Below are 23392 nucleotides of genomic sequence, written 5' to 3'. Positions count from 1 at the left end.
AGTTATGACTTTTTTTTGGAGTTGTTTACGTGTTACTTGTTAGTTGTTACTTGCTAGTCAAGTCATGTTTACTTCTAAGTTCTAAATTGTTCTCTTTTTCCTATTGTTCGATAGATGCTATATTTATTTGTTATGTTGTTACTTGTTAGTTATGTAGTTACTAATTTATTGTTTGTTAGGTGTTAGCCGCTAACTTAGTTGCTCATTTGTCAATTTATCTTGTCTATTTTAAGGTCTTTATTTTATTTTTCTTTCATTTTTTTTATTTTCTGGATTTTTACTTATTTTTTAGAATTTTTATTTAATTTTTTATATATTGTGAGATATTCCCGAGATATTTATGAGATTTATCAACTTTTGAAAATCTCTCCGAGAAATTACCTTTAACGATACAGGTGACTTTGATATATATATATATATATATATATATATATATATATATATATATATATATATATATATATATAATCACTAGAATATGAGAACTGAAAATATGGGCATTTCCAACACTTTTTTGCAAATCCAACCATGTAGATGTGCTTGGCATGATGAATTTTCTAAGAATCAACCATTGCATCGTGTATTTTCGATAAAAAAAATATGACTTTTGAATGCTTGAATATTTATGAAGAATATGAGCCATTGATTTTAAAGCCTTAAAAAATCTCATTTATGCATCAAAATTGGATGATTCAAGAGCGTGTTCTTATGAAACCAAGCATGTAGATCACATCCGTACGGTTAGATTCAAGAGAAAAGAATAAAAAAATCATAAAAATTATGGTTCATACATTAGTTCTCATATTCTAGTGACTATATATATTTATTTATTTATTTGTGCGTGTGTACGTGTGTGTGTGTGTGTGTGTGAAAAGGGGTAACATCGAACCCCTTGGCCATCAAACGCCATCAGCCGCATGTCGTAACTCCATTTTTGGATGCTTTAGCGATGGTCACTGACCGCTGCTAAAGGTGTTTTTTCTGCATGTTAAGTGTGTGCTGCTGATCAGCGGCGCGCGTGCGTCCGAATTTAATAAAAACAATTTGGGTGTTCAATCTTACACCCTACTTTTTCTCTCATAATATATATATATATACTTATATATATATATGCCACTATAATAAGTAATAATTCCAACACCCGAGCACCTCTATGATCCTGCCCAGTAAGTGGGAGTCTTATTAGACCTAAGAATTTTGATTCAGTGAACCCAGGTGCACCTCCTGTAGAGAGAGAGAGAGAGAGAGAGAGGGAGTCCATGTGTGTGCATGTGTACAAAGAACTCTGTGGAACATCTACGACAATTATTGGCCATTTAATAGATCAATCCAACAGCCCACACTTAATGGACTTGATTCTTTGTAAGGATGTGTTTGATAGAAAAGATCCCTGGAGATATTTTGTCCCCATATAATGTGGGTCCCACGGTGCTATCAAACACACCAGAAAAACGGCCACTCAGGCGCTCGTTATGGGAGACAAAATATCTCCAAAACTGAGGAGAAAAAGTTGGATGGTCCAACTTTTTCTCCACCGAAAAATTGTCTGCAGATTTTTTGGCACCACTTTTTTTCAGCATATCAAACACACCCTAAATGGCAATCACCAAATGATGGTCATGAATAATATTGTAAAAATGAGGTCAGCAGATCAACCATTTCCAATTTGACCAAATTATACAAAACAACCAATGTGATTTGCAACGTAAATCGGTTATTAATGCAAATTTTGTCCTGAATGAGAATATTAGACCAAATTTCATTAATATCAGTAAAAATCAAAAGATTAATGATTTTGTCAATTCCTTAAAGAGAACAACAAGATCTTAAAAATGCCTGCATCTTACCATAAAAATTAAACTTACACATTTCTCATGTTTTAAACATCTCAAGTAACCATGTGTTTCCTTCTTTTTCTTTGGTTTGTCTCAGATAAATATCACAACCCAATTTCAAGTTGTTAATACATGAAACAAGTTGTGTGCCTCATCATAAAACATTCTTGGCTATTGTACCTTTAAAAAGATCTCAATTTTTTAGCAGATAGCTTCATAAACCCAAGGCCTTTTCCTGTTACCGTTTCAAGTTTATTTGTTAATGAAACCTTCTGCCAAGGAAAGATTTGATAAACACATTTAATGGTTCAGATCTAGCATAAAACACCTAAAGCTATGATTTTTTAAGAGTCTTGACTCCTAATGGTGACCTAACAAAAAGGGGGCAGTATAATCCCCTCTCTCTATATATCTATATCTATATATAGATAGATAGAGATGGAGAGAGAGAGAGAGAGATTTGAAGAATTATGCAAACAAAACCATAAAATATAAAAATGTGCATTCCTTTCCTATTTGTAATTTGATCTTTGATCATTTACAGTTTTATGAACATGTAAGATTGTAAGTACTAAAAGTCAAAAACAAATCATCACGACTTATGGGAGTATCAATGCATGATGGATACTTTCCAGGTATCTTTGTAAAAACCGAAAAGTTTTGCTAATAAATTTTGTTTATACTACAAAATATTTAAAAAAAAATGCAAATTGGGACTAGATCCACATTTCGGATCTAGGATCCATAAAGGGGTAATCAGGTATAAATGATATCAACCACAAGTTAATAATAATAAAAAAAATAATAAAAAAAATTAATTATAAAGTTAATCTGAGGATCCACGGTTGGATCCATTTGGATCCAACTTGTGGATCCATATCATTTGGGGGCGGGTTGCGGGTCTCGGGTCCGGACCCGAGCCGTGCCCTGTGTAACAGGGCTTATAAGAAAAAGGGGCAACCCGATAAGGGTTGCCCGATAAGTCTGAAATGAAAGAAGAAAGGGGGTTAGGGTTCTGAGAGAGAACCCTAACCGAAATCGCAGGAAAGAAAGGGAGGGGGCTTGAAGCGCAGCCGCTGGAGGGAAGGGGGCTCCGATTTTGCCGGGCCTTCCTCTTCAAAAGGGGGTCCCAAGTTGGTCTCCTTCCCCATTTTTTTTCACTCAGCTCTCTCTCTCTCTCTCTCTCTCTCTCTCTCTCTCTCTCTCTCTCTCTCTCTCTCTCTCTCTCTCTCTCGGTGTGCGCACGCCGGAGGAAGGAGCCCCATTACCGGCGAATCCCCGGCCATCCGCAGGTGTCAAGGGCCCCTCGAGCATCTCCTTTCACGGCAGTTGGGAGGAGCGTCACCAGTCTGGGCACCCCTCTGCGACGTTCGTCTCCGGCCACCGAAAAACCACCGTAAGAGGTACGGGTCCCCTCTCGTGGAAATGAATGAGAAATCGAACCCTGGTTCGATTTTGTGCTCTTTCCTTTGGATGGAAACCCTGAAAAAAAAAGGATTGGGGTCGTCGCTTTAGTTGATGGTGGTAGGCGATAGGCCCAGCCGACCCAGTCGGCTGGGCGTTGTGTTAGTTTTGGCAGGGTCCCAACCGACCCAGTTGGCTGGGTACAGGTGCTGGTTGTGGCAGGGCCAAGGCAGGCCCAACCAACTCAGTCAATCGGTTGGGTGTTGGCCTGGGGTCTCAGGTAAAAAAAAAGGGGGGTTTAGGTTCAATATCCTGATGTTCTTGCTTGGCATTGATAAGTACATTGACATCCTTGACTCTAGTGTGACGTTAGTCATTTCCTTTTTTGTATGTTTCATAAATTTGATCAGCCTGTGCGTGTTTCCCATAGTGGTGACTTTTGTTTTTCTGTAAATGAAAAATCTGGATTTTTGGGCTTACGTTAGGAAACTTTCTTTATGTAAAAACAAAAGCTATGGGTTGGGTATAGGTAGTGGGATTCCTTTTATGTTAGGACCCATGGATAAAACCCTGTGTATCTTCTTGCATCTTCTGGAATAGTCTAAATGGAAGTAGGGGGAGAACTCTACATATGATTATGGACACATCCGTGTCGGGTTCACGCTGAGTTGTTCCACCAAGTAATGTGTGTTTATAAACCTATGTTGGATTGCCATTACACAATTCAGCTTGTGTTTTGTTTAAGACTTCAACTGTGTATATTGGCTTGCTTATTTTTACCTTGTTGTCGTGGGCTAAGATCACACTAGGCTGATAGTACAGTTCGTGTTCTTTCAGGATGGAGTTTCGCTTGAGATGGGCTTGAAATCATGTTATCCATTCACACTCTTGCTTTCTTTATTTTTTCTTACATATGATTGAATATTATCGAATTAATGTCTTCATGGTATAGTTAAATCAGAGAGAAATCTGTAGCCTATTCCATGTGATGAATGACTTGCTTTTGTTGGCCTGTGGTACAGGTGTTACAAGAAAATATATACATAAATAGTTGTTAAACATGTATGATGTTGTTTACTGGCAGCACACACATGCCCAAACTGGGCCTGGGTGTATTCTGTTGGGCCCGACCGATAGGGTCGGTTGGGCTTCGCAGGTTAAAATATATATATATATATACAGAATTTCATAAAGGGGATTTTCTCTATGTTGTTTAGGTCTTGACAGCATACACAGGCCCAGACCGGGCCTGTGCATATGCTGTCAGACCCAGCCGACAAGGTCGGCTGGGCTGGATTTGTTTATTAAAACAAAAAGAAAAATAATATATAATTTCTGCTTTCCTCCTTCAGTGATATATTGTTCGGTTTGACAGGAGGAGTGTGAGTTTTTAATAGATGCACATTTTAATGGAAATAAGCAAGGTTATTAGTATACATGTAAAATGTATAATCATGCTTCTACTAGACTATTGATGTCTCATTGAACATAAGTATGCGAAATTGCGGGGTTTATTCGCGTGCACATACTCGCAGGAGATATGTATTGGTGGATACCCATATGTGATGGAGGTAGTACACGTAGTGAGAATGTAAAAATGACATGCTTATAATTGGGTTTATTGTTGCATGAGTGGACATGCTTTTGACACTTTGGCCTAGTGTTATAAATAAAACACTACTTTTGCTTTTGTTGTGATGCATTGATGGCCTAATGGATCATCATCGGCCTGTAGAGCCGTGGACTTGGTTGTTTTTCTTATATGTTTAATAGCATCACTCAAACCACACAAGTTGGTAGGACACACTACTACACTGTTCCCGTTGTCCTCACGGACTGGAGTCCCGTAAGGGTTCCCGCAAGGGGGGATGTGGGTTTTCACTTTACCTTTGCATATGGTGTTGCACACTTAAAGAATTGACTTTAATAAGAACAGTGTAACTTATGTTCTGGGATCTTCCATCTGGAGAATGGAGATCTTAGAAGTCCAGTCTTGGGGAGACTGTGAGGATACAAAAACTCCGTGTGCTTAAATTTGGTCCCCTGAACCCGATATTGAGGTTCCTTCTCCTGGTCACGATTTTAGGGAGAGTCTGTCACTTTACCCGGAAGTGGTGTGTTAGTCATAGTTGTGAGGTTATGGTACCAAGAAAGTGACACTTGTGGACGTGGGGTGTCCCTTGTGTCCCCGACATTAGATGTGGAGGTCTAATGTTCCGAAGGTGATTCAATCGAGGGTTAAATTGGAACCCAGTAATAAAATACAAATTGTGTGCTAAGCTACCTTGGGAACCTAACTTGACCTCGAGGATTTTACCCGTTTGGTGTATCCGCGGGCGATGGGAATTAAAAAGAGGAACTTAAATTATATGCATTTAATAGAGCATGCATATGGAAACATGAACTTAAATGAAAGAAAATAAGGTGTTCATACATTTCACATATATCATGCATAATTTTGCTATGCATTAGATCATGCATGGTCTGTTTCTCTTCCCTGATATATGTTGTTGGATGGGTGATGGTTACTCTTTAATGTATGTGGAATACCCTGCTTACCCAAAGTGAATACCTGTTATTGATTAAAGTTTTTGCATACTTAAAAGATGTTGCATGAATGCTTAAGTTGGATTGAGTAGATGTAATAATTGCTTTTCCTTAAGGAGAATTGCATAAAATTGTACTTGTGTTCTTTATGCTCATTTATTTTCATTAGAGGGATCTGTACACAGAATCATTCGGATTTCTGATCCCTCCTTTTTATGGTTTTTCACAGGAGCAGGAACTCAGTGAAGCGACTGGTGTTTGGGCAAGTCACGGGTGTCACGCACTTGCTGGATAAATCGCAGAGGGACATCATGACTCTGCTTTTGTTTTCCTTTTTTGTTCATTTAATCGTTATTGTACTCTGAAAAATTCATTTATGCAAGTGTCTTTAGACATATTTATTAGTATTTCAATAAATGAATCATGGTTTGTTTTGGTATGGAAGATAAGTGTAAGCTCTATTGTGGTGTGTGGTTATCCAGCGGTGAGTGAAACTGTAAAGACCCCAAGTCTCTGGGAATATAGTCACATCTAGAAAAAAAAATCACATTTTCGAGGGGCATGCGTTGGGGTCGTTACAATCTTCCACACCCTAGAATAGTTGACACTTCGTTGTTTAACAAGTGTCCATAAAGCTGGACACCCCTATCCTTTATGCAAGAAACTAGACACTTCTTGGACACGGTGTGTCCAAACACAACTTTTTGGTGTAGGACACCCGACACGCATGTCCAAATTTTTGGACACTTCTAATTTTAAAACGGTGTGTGAAGTGTCCAACATCTGACACTTCAGCTTAGGTGAAGTGTCCATGTAACATAGATGGCATGCCTAGGTAATTTAAGAGGACATGCATCAAAATTTTAAGTCATTCTTTTGGATTGCCTTCTCAAGTTTTGCAAGAGGTCCATTACAATCTCAGACATATGGAGCATGGTGAATCTAACGGTAGCATCAGAAAACACAAGAATATCGAACGTACAAAGATGGAAGAGGGAGAGATGCCAGAAAGATTAACACTGAAAAAATACACTTATAACCACTTTCAAGATAAGGCAAAATAAATCTCAAAAAATATCAAGAGGAGTGGCATAAAGCAGATCACTTGGTTAAATATAGTGTTACCCAGATATAGCAATTCTCGCATTCAATTGTAATTTGTAAGTCCTTATTAGAACAGTGTAAATATAAAGTCAAGACATGGTTACTCTTTGCTTGATTTAACAGGGAGATGAGGGTGTTTTAGAAAAAGCCTCCAAGTTCCCAAGTCCACCAGCAAATTATATGACGTCCCAGTAGATAATCCTAATTCCATCAAATATGTGTGCTTTCACAACAAAAAAACCAGATAATGTTTTTCATAAACTGTCCATCACTAGTTGCACTGGCATATATAAAAACCAGAAACTAGAAATACACAGCCTAAGCACCAAAAGACCGTATCATTCCGTTGCATGGTCTCAATAAAAGCACAAGTTAACAACATACAGGCATGAACCATTGATGGACTAAAATTTCTCATCAAGCAGCAGAATTTCACAACCAAACGATGTCACATACTAATTTAGCCCCGGATAAGATGCAAGGATAGTGTTGTTCAACCAACGCCATTTTACCAAATATTGAGATTTATTGACATATACAACCCGGAGGCCCTTCTCAAGATAACGAAATAAAACTTGCCATATTCTACCTAGGAGAAGACATGGACGCGAGATCACATAGTTTTGCTTCTTCAAGCACCTCCGGAATACATGAAAAAAAAAGGTGAATGTTTGGTTTGCAGATCGTTCTTGATATAGTGAAATTAGTAAGCAGGCCAATGTCAGCATTCCAAAAAATGTACTGCAAATGCAATAAGAGAAACCAAAGGGGAGTAAAACAAATGTCATAATTCACACTCTACAGAAAAAGACTAGTGCAAAATATTTAAAAAAAAAATGGGAGGGTGGTGGTTTTTTTCTTTTCTCCGTTGTCCTTCATGCCAACACTCCAAAACAAAATGTTTTTTTTGATGATACAACCTGTCCTCTCCCAGTTCCAACAGGAAATTATACATGAAAAGAAAAAAATAAACAAAATAAAAATTTGAATACCTCAGAATCTGCTCAAGGGTAAGCCTCCCCTCGTTGTTCTGCATCGCCAACTGCACTGAACCATCGTACCGGTCCATCACAAGGCAGAGCCGGTCTTCTATTCTCAATGCTCCGTGAAAGGCGCAGACGTTCCTGCACCACATTGATGCCCTCCTGAGGGCCTCCAGCCGGCTCTGCACCCAGGCCACATCAGTCTCCGGCGTGATCCTCAGCCTCTTCACCACCACCCGATGCCGGCAACCAACCGGACCAGTCAGGACTCCCGCCCACAGATCCGTCCCTGCCCGCCGCCCCTCGCCAATCTGCCTCACCAATTTCAGGTTGTGCGAACCCAAATCTATCGATCCCGAGCACGAGGCAGCATGCCCGCGCCTCCCGAATCCCCGGCCCGGCCTCTCATCCTCGCCGTCCTCCTCATCCTCGTCTTCATCGCTGCAATCGAACCCCGAGCGGTGGATGAGAGAGAGGATAGTGAAGTTTTTGCGGAGAGCGTCGACGCTGTTGCCGACCCGTGATGGGTGGCGGCACCGCGGGCACGAGAGCGAGTCGTCGGCCGATGCCGCAAACATTTGCGAGAGGCAATCCCTGCAGAAGCCATGGCCGCACTGGAGCAGCATGGGAACCCTCCCCGCCTCGTCGTAGCTCATCTGGCACACCGAGCAGCACGGGATCTTCGCCATCCCGGCCAGACCTGTCCTCCCGGAGGCCAAATCCGAGACACCTACCTACTCCCCCTCTGCAGAAACCCTAGAAACAACAAACCATCGGGCGCTTGAGGAAGAAGACGAGGTGGGGCATGGCGGTGGATCCATGGCTACGCGACCACGCGTATTCCGTACGTGGTACGTGGATACCAACATAGACCTACGTACGCACATACCATCATATACTCACCTACACAAGTCTCTCTCTCTCTCTCTCTCTCTCTCTCGATGGGCAGTGAAGTTTTTGCAGGGAGGTGGATTTTTAGAGAGAGAAAGGGAGAGAACGAGCAAAAGTGGAGGCTTCGTTTATGATGTTTGGTCCTTTTAATAATTTGGGTGCTTCATAAAAGTGAAGATGGTGTACCAGATTGTGAGAATTGATGATGTTGTGGGAGTGAGAGAAGAGACGGCAGGGTAGATGGGAGAAGCTTTTTGTTTTTTGGTGATGGTGATTTGTGTGTGACAAGATTTTAGTGCAGGACTATCTCGTCTTAGCATTGAAAGAGGAACTGATGGACTGAATGATGTGAAAAGGAAGCCAAACTCAAAGTCAAACAGTGCGGCTCATTAGACTTTTGAGGTGGTGCTTGGCGATGTGCTAGGTTCTTTCTCAGCCGAACGGAAGTACGGGGTCGTCCGAACCACAGCAACACTTGCCAAACTATGGTTAAAATAATCTTTTTCCATGAATGTTAAAAAAAAAAGGAAAAAATGTTAAACAGAACTCATATTCTGAGAGAAACGTTTAGAACATGAAAATTATACTTTACAAGTGCAGTTAGAAAAACTCGGATATAGATCAAAGTTGATCAGAACTTCTTGAACCGCGTTGAATCTTATATATATATGGTCCGAAGGGAGTCACATGGAAGTATGGGGTCGTCTGAACCACAGCAACACTGGCAAAATTATGGTTAAAATAGTCTTTTTCCATTATTGAAAACGAATCTTTTAAACAGAACTCATTTTTTGAGAGAAACGTTTAGAACATGAAAAATATATATATATATATATATATGTGTGTGTGTGTGTTAACATTTGCTAATGTCGACCTGACCGTCTGAATGAGCTGAAAATCATATGTGTGGGTCGTATTGAGCTAATCTGGCCACATGGATGGATTCAGCATGGTCCAAATGCTAGGAACTTGTTGTTGGATCATGTGTTTTTGATGAAAAACTACAATCTTATGAGTCAGAAAAAATATGGTACAGTGTAAGCCATTGGTTTTTTAAGAATCATAAAATTGTGCCTACAAGTCATAATCAGACGATCTAAGCACCAGCCTCTGTTACACCCTCCAAAATTTTTGATGTGGACAGTTCAGAAGTCGGACTGGTTGGGAGGTTTGAGTTTGCAATGGACTGGTATTGTAATCGGCCAACGGACTCAAGATGATCAAGTATGAAGGGGCTTGGCCAAGGTTGGGATCAGAGTCTAGGGTGTACTTGCAGGTTATAGAGGTATCCCACGTATTTTGAGGAGCAGGCACACGATCCACAGCGACAGAACTCTGGTAGGGTTGCTGGAATGCAAGACTGCACAATCATGCTGTAGGAAGAGCTTGGGCTTTTCGAGAGAGATGAATGACCAGCTTAGGAAGGCTCTAACCTTCACGTGAATTCAGAGAGAGATGTCTTATTCATCTAGGGAGAGAGGGGGACGGCTTGAGAGTGTGAATGAAATTTAATTTTCAAATTGCATAAATTCTTGATACAGACCGAATTTTTGAAGTGCCCTCTCTGAATCCATTTCCCAAGTTCGTGATACGGACCGAGTGGGGGAGAAGCCCAGATTCAACTTCAAGGGTCCAATTATGCTGAATGGATCCAAGTATGATCAGTTCGGGTCCGAGATCCAAGTTTCATCTGAAGCAAGTCACCTCATCTTAGGCACTATTTTGGACCAACATGATTTGCTCCAAGGGTGCCACCTCGTTGCAACCTTGAAAGAACAAATATGGACCTGAATCCAACGATATGAATTGATCGAGATCGGGATCCACCAAAGACTGGCTAGCCCTTTTGGGGCCCACCTAGAGAGGTCGACCTCCCCACTATAAAGGTCCTTGATGGATGGATATGTAGGGGTGTTTATGGGGGTGCTTACATGTTATTTAGACCCAAGGTAGGTGTTACCTCTTAAATGTATGGAGAATCCTAGGGGGTCAGCAAGGTTTATCTTGTTTTTAGCTTTATGCATATTGAATATTGTAGGTTGTGTTGAGGTATTAATAGCCTTTTTTAAGGCTATATATAAAGACTCTTTTGTAAGTTGAATACAAGAATGAGGAATGAAATATTGAGTTGCCATAAATTCCTCTCTCAAAAATTTATCACTCTCTCTAAAAGATGCCTCACACACTCTCTCACTTTCTCTCTCTATTGGCCCCTAGGCCTTCTCTCTTATCTCTCTCTTTTTTCTTGTTCTCTGGTATTGTGAACCAAGCCTTCCCTAGGTCGTGGAGCTCAAGGGCTAGGTTGCATCACATTCTAAGTACTGAAGGCATGAACTTGGTGTGCTCGATGGCTAAGCTAACTCACCTAGTGAATTCAAATGCTCTGCAGACCCTTAGACCTTCCCAAGTTGTTGACCTAGTCTATGTACACCCTAGAAAGTCGAACCAACCCTTATCCTAAGCCTAGACCCTTTCCCTGAACCCACCTAACCTGTGTGAACCCAGTTTGGCCCACATTTCTGTTGTTATGAAGTGCATAAATTGGTCTGACTTGCAAACCTCATATCTCCCTGTCCATAACGAGTCTAGGTCTGAAATTTAAATTGTATCTTCCTCAATGTGTCCTTAGCCTACCTTTAAAAAATCAGAACCAAAAAATCTGATTTTTTTAGTGCAACTTGTCAAACCCAAAACATAGTCTTATCCAGTCCATAACCTAATCCCTAATGTTTGTTCTTGAACCTATGCCCTGAATTTTTAACAGGACCTTCCCTCACATGTCTAGTAGCTTGATCTAAAAAAACAGCCTTTTTTGTGGTCGTTTTTGAGAAATAAATTTTCTCCTGAACTTTGTCAGAGCACAACGAAACCAAACCATGTCTTGAGAGAGTTAGCCTATTTAACCTAACTGACCTAACCCAATCCAATCTCGTGGGTTCAATAACACAACAAATTGGTATTAGAGTAATGATCCTCGTTCTCCTAGTTTTTTTTAAATGAGTTACGCCTTCATTAGCCAAATCGCCAAAAAAACGGTTAACACTAAGCACAGTGTGGTCGAAAATCATGTCGTTGGTGCCACAAATGCCAAAATCGGTGATATGCGCATGGCTGACTCTAAAGCCAACCTTCAACAAGCCCTCGACTTGGTGCAGCAACTCCAAAGTGGGTGTATGATCCACCTCATGACAGCAACTACAACCCACTAATAGTGGTGTTGCCAAAGAGTCCCAAGATAATGAGGTTCCACATCAGCAAGCGATGAAGTCTCTTTTCCTTACTTCCGTGGGAGAAATTTTGCATGAAGAAGTATGTAATATAACAAAGCGATGTATGAGCCAAATGAATGCCCGCGAAAGTAGACTAGGGTCCATAGCTCAACAGTGAGAGCAATGTATCGAACCCCCTACACTAGTTGCTAGGTTTTCATGCTCGTATGATTGATTGAGAGCACGTAGTTTGTGCCCCTTCAATGCTTATGCATGGTGTGGTGTGGTTGCAATATGAGCTTGCCCTTGCTCATTTTGGGTTGGTTTTGAAACTCGTCATGGACTGTGGTCTATGCGATGATCAGGAAGTAGGAAGCGGGAGAACCCACTATGTTGTGTGCAAGTGAGAGCTTTTCCCACCAAACATAGTGTGGGAAAAAGGGTTTGCATGTGGGTTGAAGTTGAACCATTGATGCCACAAGAAATGGCCAATGATGTTGATTCCCTGGGTGGTTTTGGGATGTGTGCAAATGTTATAGTGATGTCAGACTAGCTAGCTTGTAATGAGGAGCCCCACCTTTTCAAAACTATGCTAGGTTGGTTAACCCAAGGGCTAGTCGCTATTGGTCATGACTATTATGACAGCAGCCCCATGATTGGCACGAAGGCCATTTTTCCAATGTCTCTTGTTGTTTGCCAAGCGAGGAATAGTGTGATGGAAAGTCCCCTCTATATTAAGAAATGTCCTCATGCAATGGGTGGGGCGGACCGCTTGGGCATGGAGGTGTGACGCCAAGGTGATTTTGACACTAGGCAACTCTCAACTCATGGCTGCAAGTATACACTCAATTAATGGTGTAGAAGTACGATGATCTCAAAGGAATTCGTATGCAGCCCATTGATGCAACAAATTTTTTTGAAGTGGTTGCATCAGAATGAAGTGTTGTGAACCAATTACTTGCTCACATGGCCTGGACATCCTCTAGGGGCAATTACACCTAACTGTCGTCCCTTGCAGCATTGGAGAAAGGCCTGTAAGGTTGCCCCAATTGGTGACTATACCAACCATCCTATCAGCTTGGGTGGCATTGGTTCAGATTCATAAGCTCAGGGCAGCCTTGCCTTGTGACCTCATTAGCTTGTGTTGGGTTTGGCACTCATACTGTTCGGTTAAAGAAAACAAGCTTGACCATGCAACATCACTTTCGTGGCTGCTTACTTGGTTGTGCATCGATCCCACCATTGAGGCTTGTTGTTCAATGTGTGCAACCCCTTTGAGAAATCTGAATTCAAAAGAGCAACAGAGCAACCCTTATCTTGAGTTGGCGGCAACCCAACTATGGCATGATCTCACCTTTATCGAGAGGCCGAGAGTGTGAATTGAGATGTGTTTGCTCATTGCATAGGTGGTCTCCTCAATATAGTGGTCGACGGGTAGGACCACTTAGGCATCATACAAATGTTAACCAGCCTTTTGGTGGATCCAACTTGCGAAAACACATTGACTGGCATAGGTTCTTTGAATCCACATCTTAATAAAAGCACCAAAGAGAGATCATCTTAGTGTATCTAATAGTGTTTGGATTAAACTCAATCATTATTTTTGTCTGGGTGGAAGTCACAGATGAATCCAGTACCTGTGAAGCGAGCTCCCTCATCTAGAGGCTCACATGTGTACATGACTCGTGTGTTAGAAAGAAGAGAGGGTGGTGGGAGGTGCTAAAGGCTGGAAGATAGTTTGCCCAATGTCTGTGTGGGGCCTACATTTGGGGGTCAACTTTTTCTATTTATGGAAAGTGGAGAACATGTGAGCTAGTTTTTGAAGGCCCTAAAATTAGGAGGTAGTACCTAAGCTTAGGAAGGTGGTATCCAACAATAGCTTAAGTCAAGTGAGGTGTTATCTAAGGGCCATGTAGGTGTTTTCTAATCTAGGTTGTCTCAAGGTGTTATCTGTTTTTAGTAGTTGATTTAATTCAAGCTTTGTAACTTGCGAGGAATGTAAATATCTCTTTCTAGCCTATATATAGGTCTCATTTTCTGCCTTATCAATGAAGAAAGAAAAACCATTTGAATGAATTGCTCTCTCCCTCTCTACAAACATCTCTCTCTTCTATCTAGTGACTCTAATCACACTTTCTCCCTATCTAAGTGATCCTAGTCACTCTTTTTCTCTCTCTACTCTAATCTCTACTCTCAAAAGCACGTGGTCATGACCTCTAGTAGGTCTTGACTCTTGGTTGCTACAAAGTCGTGAGGGATGAACGGTGGACTCAAGCAAGCACTTTGGTGGTCGGCCCCTTCACATACCAGCATCCATCAAGGTTGACCTTTCCAGCCCAATGGCCCCATTAGTAGACACTCCTAGCAAGTCTACTTGACCCTAGCATGTTGAACCAACATTTACCTTAAGCCTAGACCCACCCTTGAACTCACCCAAATTGAGTGAACCTAGTTCTGGCCACATTTCTATTTGTTGTGAGGTACAAAAACTCGTCTAACTTGTCTCAGTCATATCTCCCAAATCAGAGCTTATCTAAAGCCTAGATTTTAACCCCAGGTCCTCTAACGTGTCCCTAGCCTATCCTATAAAAATCAGCCTTTGTCTCCATCCCAGTTATGAGATCCTGATTTTATGCTCAAACCTATCAGTAATGTCTCGGTCCAAAACCTAAACCTTGTTGCATGTTCCCGACTTCATATCTCCCTAACCTAGTGGAGTTAGGCCTTGATATTTTAATAGGATCTCTTTCCACATGTCTAGAGCCTTTTCCAAAAGTTTGATAATTTTGTGTGAAGTAGTTTGAGAGAATTAAATTTTCTCCTAGACTCTATCTGAAGCAAACTAAACCAGATGTTGCCTTGTCCTGTTTATTCATCCCGTTCCTAAATCCATACAGACCTGTCTTGGGATTGTCTGACCCAAAAACTTGGTCTCTACCTTAATTAAGGTGTCTAAAACAATTTCTCCAAATTTGGGATTTTTTCACCACACTATTTGGGCACACCAATTTCTCTACTGAAGCTTGTCAGTTTACCGACCCTATTTTACCCAGTTTTGTCCTTGACCTAATCCTAAACCTAACCAAGCCTATCCACTGCCTAAATTCCCTAACCCAGGCTTAGCCGCAAAATGAGAATGCATCAAAGTGGTATTAGAGCAAACAATTTTCATTCCTCTAAAATTTTAAAATGAGTTTTGTCGTAGGGAGCCGATTTGCCAAGAGGACCAACAACAAAGTCTATGGTGTTCACATGGTTAGTTTCGAAGCCAGCCTTCAACAAGCCCTCGACTAGGTGCAGAAACTCTAAATAAAAGTTTGAGTTGCATGGCAGCATCTTCAATCCACTTCCATAAGAGAACCCCTCGTAAGGTGTGTCAAGTTTTTGATAGATGAATCAGTCCTGTTACCACAAGCCATCAATGAACCCATATCATCAGAGGTCAAGAGTTGTTGTTAGCGCCCCCATCTAACTTGTTGTTAGAGGAACTTGTCATCAAGAGTTGTTGTTAACCTTTATTTTCTTGTCGTTAGCCATATTATTTGCACACCCTTTAGATAAAAATTGCCCCTTAAGCCTTTCAAACTCGGATTTGGAAAGCTTCCAAGTTTCAAAACTCCTTTCTTTAGAAAATCGCTATCCTAGGCAACCTACCTTGGCTAAATCTTAGTCTTTGATTAAAAAATAATCTATTAGAAGTTGTCTATCATAATTTGGACAGGTTTCAAAGTTTTGGATTCTGGATACACAAAAAATGTATCTGAATCTGCCTAGACAACTATAATTAGGGAGCCACCCCTTATTTTGTATCTGGTGTTCACGTCCTTACTATGCTCGAGTCTCTATAAGGCCTAGTCTAGCCGACCTAACCTATCTACATAGCCTAGTCCACCAAGCCTAGCCAATCAAGCCCACCTAGCCTAGTCTAGGACCCAAATCCCTTGTCTCACCCCCTTTTTGAAGCTCAAACTTAGTCGAAGTTTCACCCATACTCGTCGAACGTAAAAAGGGCTACCTAAGTCTGATGTGAGATTTAGTCCTTTCTTCTTTTTATTTATTTGTTTATTTTATGTTATTTATTAAGTTTGTTTTTTTTAATGAATATTATATTGTTTGTGTTTCTTATTTTTCTTGAGTTTTGGTGGTTTCCACCATCAAATTTGCTTTTTTTAAGAATCTATGTTTGAGGTATGCTCACATTCATAATGCATGTTCCAACAACAACGATCTTTAGTCCTTGATCTAGTTGATCCCTAGTCAATGTTGGAGGAAATATGTGAGATCTTGAAGAACGATTCTCATAATCTTCTCAAATTCAGATCCAGATCTCATATCCATTTTCTAAAATATTTTTTGTTGAAAAGTTGCATTTTTATCACTTTAAAAATTCAGGATCCATAGAATGGCGGTCATGATGGGACCATTCTTGTGATATGAAGATCAAAGTTGCTAGGATAGCGTAATGAGGTTAGTACCATTTTTTGTGTTTTCGGATTTGGATTCACCTTGGATCCAAATCCTGCTTTGTTTTTTGTTTTCTTTTTTTTGGCACCATCACAGTGACAGAGCCATATCTACGCTCGTAGCATACTCTTTTGCGTTTTTAGATTCTTTGGAAAGCAAACTAACATGGCTACTTTTTACATGTTCAGTCCATTTTCAAATTATGTCTCCATAACCTCTGAAAATGGGTATGAGTAGTAAAACAAATAGTCATTTTGATGACTATTTTTTCACAAAAATACTTATTCCGTTATCTGTATCTCAATGATCTAGTAATGAAAACTAATGTTTTGGGGCTCATTGAAAAGTTGAGTCTCAAATCAATGTCTGCCTAGTTTTGAGTTGGAGTTAAAAACTCCTCTGGAGTGCTCATTTTTTTGACTCAAAATCTGGCACTAGTATTCTTCTTATGTTATGAAACAATCAACTCATTTATGTTCATAGAAGCTTATCTCCCCATTCGACAGTCAAATCTTTGTGATCTTAGTGGCATTGGAAACAAACTCTTCTTTCTCTGCCCTTTTTGATGTATTGTCAGATTTTTGGCATAGGGTATCAGAAAATAGGTTAAAACAAATAAAATAGAGGTAGCAATGCCTGTTTAATACCTATTTTTAGGAGTGTTTTGGATACGTGTCTCAATGCCCTCCTATTGGTTTCTGTCATGCCTTATATTGTTGGAAAGATATTTTTATTTGCCATCTTTTTTCTAATTTGTATTTTTCTAAATTTCTACATTTTCTTGGTAAAAAATTAGTAACAACGTCTAATTGTTTCTTGACTTGGATTTTTTTTAGAAAACACCTTTTTTGTGTGAATCAGATCCAATTTTTTCAGGGTTTCAAAGGCTCGATTTCTGATACCCATGTATGCATCCTGATCTTGTGTGTGTTTTATGGCATTTTGATTTGGGTAGATCTTTTGGATAAGATCCAAATCTAGATGTAAAATCTGATCCAATTTTATTTTTCCGCGTAAAAATTATTTTGGGTACAAAACCATATTGTTTTCCTTTATGTTTATTTTCTGTTTTCTTAGGTAAAAACACTAAGCAGATTGTGTGATTAATTTTTTTGGCTTTAGTTTATGAAATAACCTAGAAAACCTGGTTGAAAAATTGCATGTCATCTAGATTTCCCTAAGAAAATATCAAACTCCCAACAAGTTAGAAAAATATTTTAATTGAAAACAATGTATGCATCGTTTATGTTCTCTCATTTTTATATTTTTTCTTAGCACTTTGGATGTAAAGATTGGTTTTCTGTGTGAATTTTCAAAACCTTCCAACTCATCCTATCTTTTTTGGATCTTCAAATCCCCCCTACTAGTACCAGAAACTATCAACTTGAGTATATCTGTAATGGTCCAAGGAGATCGATAACCCCCTCACAGTACTAGAAACCTTAGTTTGGGTATATTGCGAAAGGTCCAGTATGAAGAAAGCCCATTCTATTAAAACCTACCTGGAGCAGACCTCCCATATCCATAGAGTTTTAGAGGAAAACTATGAAACCTGTTTTCAAAAACAGGATTTATGTTTTGCTTGATTTGTTTGTACTCCTTTGCCACTTGCAGTGTTGTCAACACTACAAAGTTGTCCATGCAACACACAATCAAATATTAGGGAATAACATAGAGCATTGTCAGTGATTGATATGCTCACTTCACTGGAAAGTTTTTGCATAAGGTATTTCGCATGATGGGGACAAACTTGCATTTTAACATAAGTTTTCATCCCAAGACATATTGGTAGACCAAGCAGATTAATGGCATGCTGGAGGAGTATCTTTATTATTTTGTTATTGCCAACTAGAGAGATTAGGTGGATTTGCTTGATGTCACTCAATTCTGCTACAACCTTGAAAATAGTGAGTTATCTGGCCACAATCCATTTGAAGTTGCAACAAGATAACAATTGTAGACTCCACACCTCTTGCTACTTGAGGTCATAGAAAAGTGCCTTATGCATACTAGTTTGTTAGAAACTAGTAGGACCAAGTGGCAAACATATAGCATAACAAGGCGGCTAAGCACAAAAAGAAAATGGATGGATGAGAAGCGTTGACTTGCAGAGTTTTGCGTTGGAGATAAGGTGTTAGTGAAGATCTTTTCTGAATGCCCGACCATTTTTTGGGGATACCAATGAGACCTCATTCAAAAATATGATGGCTCCTTCACCATCACAAAGTGCGCTAGGAACTTGGCATATAAGTTGGACTTGCCAACAAAATTTTAAGTGCATCTAGTCTTTCACGTATCCAACCTGAAGCCATTATATGATGTTGTACATGCTGGTTTGTCGAGGTTCATGTTGGACAAACTCGGGTTAAACTAGAAGATAAACCAGTCGAAAGACCCGAATCCGCAACCAATGGGTACTCCAAACATAGTCTGAGAGATGCAAGAGGATCAAACCTACTATTTCTCAGTCTTGGGACCTGTGGGTGATATGTCCTAGGGTTTGAACCCTAGTTTACATGATGGAGAAAAGGTGAAGGTTCCTTATTATGGCAATTAAGCAATCATGGCAAGGAAGGGTTAAAACAACAAAAAAAACTAATCGGGTAATGGAGTTTGGACTGGGTTGGGGAATCTGATATGGTTTGAGGTCCAGAACGTGTAGGACCTGGTCTAGGGACATGTATGAGGGCTTGGTACAATTTCTGGCTGAAGTAGGTCAATAGAACACAGTTTAAGCAAATTGGATAAATAAATCGAGTACCCCGTAAGGTGCAGTTTTGGGTCATGGGCTCCGGACAATATGTGAAGACTAATCTAAGGGTATGGAGGGATCCTAGGAGTACCTTAAAGGTTTGCAAAAGGTGGATAAATTGTCGTCCACATTCTGCAACTCTAACACATGATCTGCAATGCAACAACGCCGACGAGATCGACGAAAAGCAAGACCGCACAATCAGGATGCCGAGAAAGCTTGAGCCTTCCGACGAGGATAAACGACCAGCCATTGGAAACCTAGCCTTCATGTGAATGAGAGATAAATCAGAGGTAAGAAAGGGAGACAAGAGAGAGAGAGACGAGAGAGAGAGAGAAATCAATTTCTTAAATTTGTGTAATCTATAAATGAAGACCATAGGCTACTTTATATAGTACGTGACTTGGGTTTGGGTCCAACCCCAATCCAAAAAAGAAATACTAACTCGTAAACCCCATACACTCTTTAACTGTCAAAATAGGATCCTAATTGGCAGTCAAAACTAGACTAGATAAGTCATCAGTTAGCCTAACTGAGATCTCTCTCTAACTAGATCCTAAAGACCTAAGTAAATTACTAAAAGTATAATCAAAATGAAAAGATGAACATACTTCATTGGATCCATATGACAAAATAGAAAATAGAAGAGAGAGAGGAGAAAGTGGGTGGGATGTCTCCTCTTGTTTCCTTCCTTTTATACTTTTCTCCTTTACAAGGTAGCCCTCACTTGTTGACTTTGTGGCTCCTCTAATTTATGTACTTCCCTTTACTTTTCTCATTCTCCCTTCATGTGCCAAGTATCCTCACAAGTTAAAAAAGTTTTTCTCCTTATAAGGGCTCTCTTTATGTGTCATGCATCCTCCTTCTTTACTTGAATATGAAGAAAACATGTATCTTTTGACTTTTCTACCTTACATTCAATCACATAAGCTTCCACATCAACATATTGGACTCCCCATAAGTTGAAGTTGCTCGCATGGAGCATGAGGTGACTTCTTGGGGTCTAAAGAGCGGATTCTAAGGTATTTTTCACAGTATGGGTTGTATAACAAGTTCTAAGGATGACTACTAGATCTTGACGCATATAAATTCTACTCACTACTTTAAAAATAAATATACTGCAAACTAATATCAAAACTCAATGTCCCACTACTTCCACTACACTCGCTCCATTGGAGCAAAAAATTGAGACATCAAATCTTACCAAAATCAAAAGAACATCAAGATAAATTAAGGTTGATTTTGAGCTGTAACATATGAAGATTAAGGAGATCCACATATCTCGGTGTGACCTATCTCTAGGGGTGCACATGAGCTAGGCTCAAGCCGAACTTAGGCTAAAAAAGCTTGGCTTGTTTAAAAAAAAGATTTGTTCAAGCTCTGCTCGAGCCGAGTTGATTTATTGTAAAAAAATTGAAATAAGTGTGTAAACGACAAGAATTGGACTCCACCTCTCACAAAATAATACATTTAACACCCTAACCACTTGGGTGAAGCCAACTTTTGTGATTTAAATGGAATAAAAATTATACATATAGTACAACTTTTCATGACAACTGCATTAACTGAGCTTAACGAGCTTAATCAAGTTTTAAAACTTGATCAAGCTCTCGTTTATGTTTATCTAGCATGAGCTTTTGTTCAAGCTTGACTCGTTTACTTATCAAGCAAGTTTGAGCCGAGCTTAATTAAGTCGAGCCCGAGTTAGCTTGGCTCGTTGTGCACCCCTACCTATCTCACAACACATGCTTTCAACAACTAACATTCCAGATAGAGAATTGAAAGTCATCATCATCTACTCAAACAATTGCCTTGGTTAAGTGAAAAAGTATCTGGTGCAATGAAAAGGTCTACCGAAGAGTGAAGCTACTTGGAAAAAAGTAACCAGCATGTGGAAGCACCATGAACTTGTGGAGTACCACACACGATTGTTGTTGAAGACGGTGCGAACTTAAGCAAGAGAGCATCTTGGAGACTGCCATGTTTTTCACTTTTTGTTTTTTTGAGGTAAATACCTCTCGGTACTCTAAAGTGCTTGTAAAGGGCTTTTTCCTAAGAACACTAGGGTACAAGGTGAATTTGTCGTCTTTCTGCACTCATTAACTTTGGCTAATAGAAGTTCTTGCATTTTTGCCTTCTTCTGTTCTTTTTGCCTGCTTGCTCATTTTATGCAACTGTGCTAGTGTGCTTAATGAGCGATCATCAACTCAATTTCTGTTGTGCACTTGAAAGGCCGTTCCGGTATTAAAGTACAGCAGGGCACGTCACAGGGGGCCTTTACTTTAGTGACAGCCATAATGCTTTCTAATAGTCTGCCTACTAAAAAAAGTGTACTCAGCTTCATCTTCCCAACAAAAATTACAGGTTTCCAACTTGTGACATCCTATATGAGTTATCCCTACCAACATACAAACTTTTGTATATCTCATATAAATTGAAAACGATCCACTTGTTTCTTAGGATAATGAGGTACCGATATAGATGCTGACAAATGTTAGCCATGAAGATATGGCGATATTTGGGTCATTAGTTTAAACAGGCAAGATATCTACACTTTTGTTATAGTAGCTATGTTTGTATTTGCTATATTTCACTGAAAACAATATATTTTGGTTATATATAGACGCTTCTAAGGTGATACCGTACTCCATAGGTACACACTTGATTTACATAAATTTAAGCTCCAAATGCAAAATCTAACTTTTGGATCATGTTTAATATGTTTTATTTACTATTTCATGTGATAGTTGATTGAATTATGATGTTTTATTTCATTTTTAGATCACCCTTGTTTTTATGAATTATGAGTTGTTGATTTTTCGTGTCTAAAAAGTAAGTTTATGGTGCAATAGAGGTGATAAAACATTTTAACATAATAAACAACCGATGTTAAACACATCTGTATGGTTAGATCTTCTCTTTGATGGCTAGATCCATACAAACAGGAATGTATATCACTTAGCGGTTATCATGGTACAAAAGCATGAGTAATGTGTCCATAGGCTCTTTCAAAAATCATAGTTTTAAGTATTATTTCTCATAGCTAATACCATAGATGTGATAGATTTTGTTTAGTGGGAACCGGCTTTTTGATCTCGGGAATCTGAAATATATATAGGTTTCTTAGGTGATCTAAAAATCAATGGCTACAAAGGTATTAGTTTTTTCCGGCTCATAAAAATCTGTTTTTTTTTCATGGAAAAAATATGATCCAAGAATTGATTCCCACTAAATCCAGCATACTTAACACATCTACTGGTTCAAATCTATCATAAAATACTTAAAACCTATATGGCAGAAACGAGAAATGGGGCCTAATATGTTCAATTCTCTCTCTCTCTCTCTCTCTTTCTCTCTCTCTCTCTCTATATATATATATATATAGAGAGAGAGAGAGAGAGAGTAGGGATGGCAGTCGACTGGGGAAAGCGGGGCCCTGCCCCACCTCGCCCCGTTTGGACCGGGGATGAAGGGTATGAAGCGGGGATGGAGGTGGGGACGAAGGTTAAAATCCATCCCCGTCCGGGGGTGGAGGCGGGGATGGCCGTGCACTTTTCCCTGCCCCGCCCCGTCCCATCCCCGCCATGATCTCTGCCTCATCCCCGCCCTGACCACTTTTCCCCACAATATCCCCGCCCCACCCCATCCCACTTCATCCCCGTTTGAACTGGGGATGGAGGGGATGAAGGCGGGGGTGGAGGATAAAATCCATCCCCGCCGAGGATGGAGGTGGAGGATAAAATCTTGAGGCGGGGCAGGGGTGGAGACCTTGTCCCCAGCCCGGCCTCTCCCCACTGCCATCCCTAAGAGAGAGAGAGAGTCCCTTGATATGAAAACTAGAAACATGGGCATTTCCAACACTTTTTTTTGTAAATCCAACCGTACTTTTATTTTTACATTTTAATATGCTATAGTGAATGAGCAGTTTAGTTAGAATACAGCGGGAGGACTTTCTTGGAGCCCTAGTCAAGTTTCAGCCTAAAGTGGTGTTGGAAATTGGCAGGAACCACGCTAGAGTCCAACTCCGCACAAATATAATATTAGAAAATCACTTCATCTCTGGATTAAAAGAAAAGATGGTCACTTAATTTTATGTTTTAGGCACCAAAAAACCTGACCGTGGATTTAGGCTGAAACATGGGGTGGTTTGGATGAGCCTTCCTTCATGGTATACCAAATAAAGGTTGCCTAGCTACTATAACA

At 39.9% G+C, this 23392-nt stretch overlaps 1 protein-coding gene across 1 annotated transcript in view; it reads right to left on the bottom strand.

The window, feature by feature from the left end:
- The window catches only part of LOC149814750 (E3 ubiquitin-protein ligase KEG-like), a 51791-nt gene extending 42659 nt beyond the window's left edge, over positions 1-9132 (bottom strand). Inside the window, exon 1 of the mRNA XM_089988726.1 lies at positions 7883-9132. Within this exon, the coding sequence (XP_089844852.1) occupies positions 7883-8562 (680 nt within the window). The 5' untranslated portion in view covers positions 8563-9132. The remainder of the gene's footprint in view (positions 1-7882) is intronic.
- Between the last annotated feature and the right edge of the window lie 14260 nt (positions 9133-23392).

This window comes from Nuphar pumila, chromosome 15, assembly GCF_984573655.1.
Source record: "Nuphar pumila chromosome 15, dmNupPumi1.hap1.1, whole genome shotgun sequence".
In the NCBI taxonomy this organism is placed as follows: Eukaryota; Viridiplantae; Streptophyta; class Magnoliopsida; order Nymphaeales; family Nymphaeaceae; genus Nuphar; species Nuphar pumila.
Note: the sequence above shows the minus strand (reverse complement) of the source record. Positions and strands in the feature narration are given on the sequence as shown.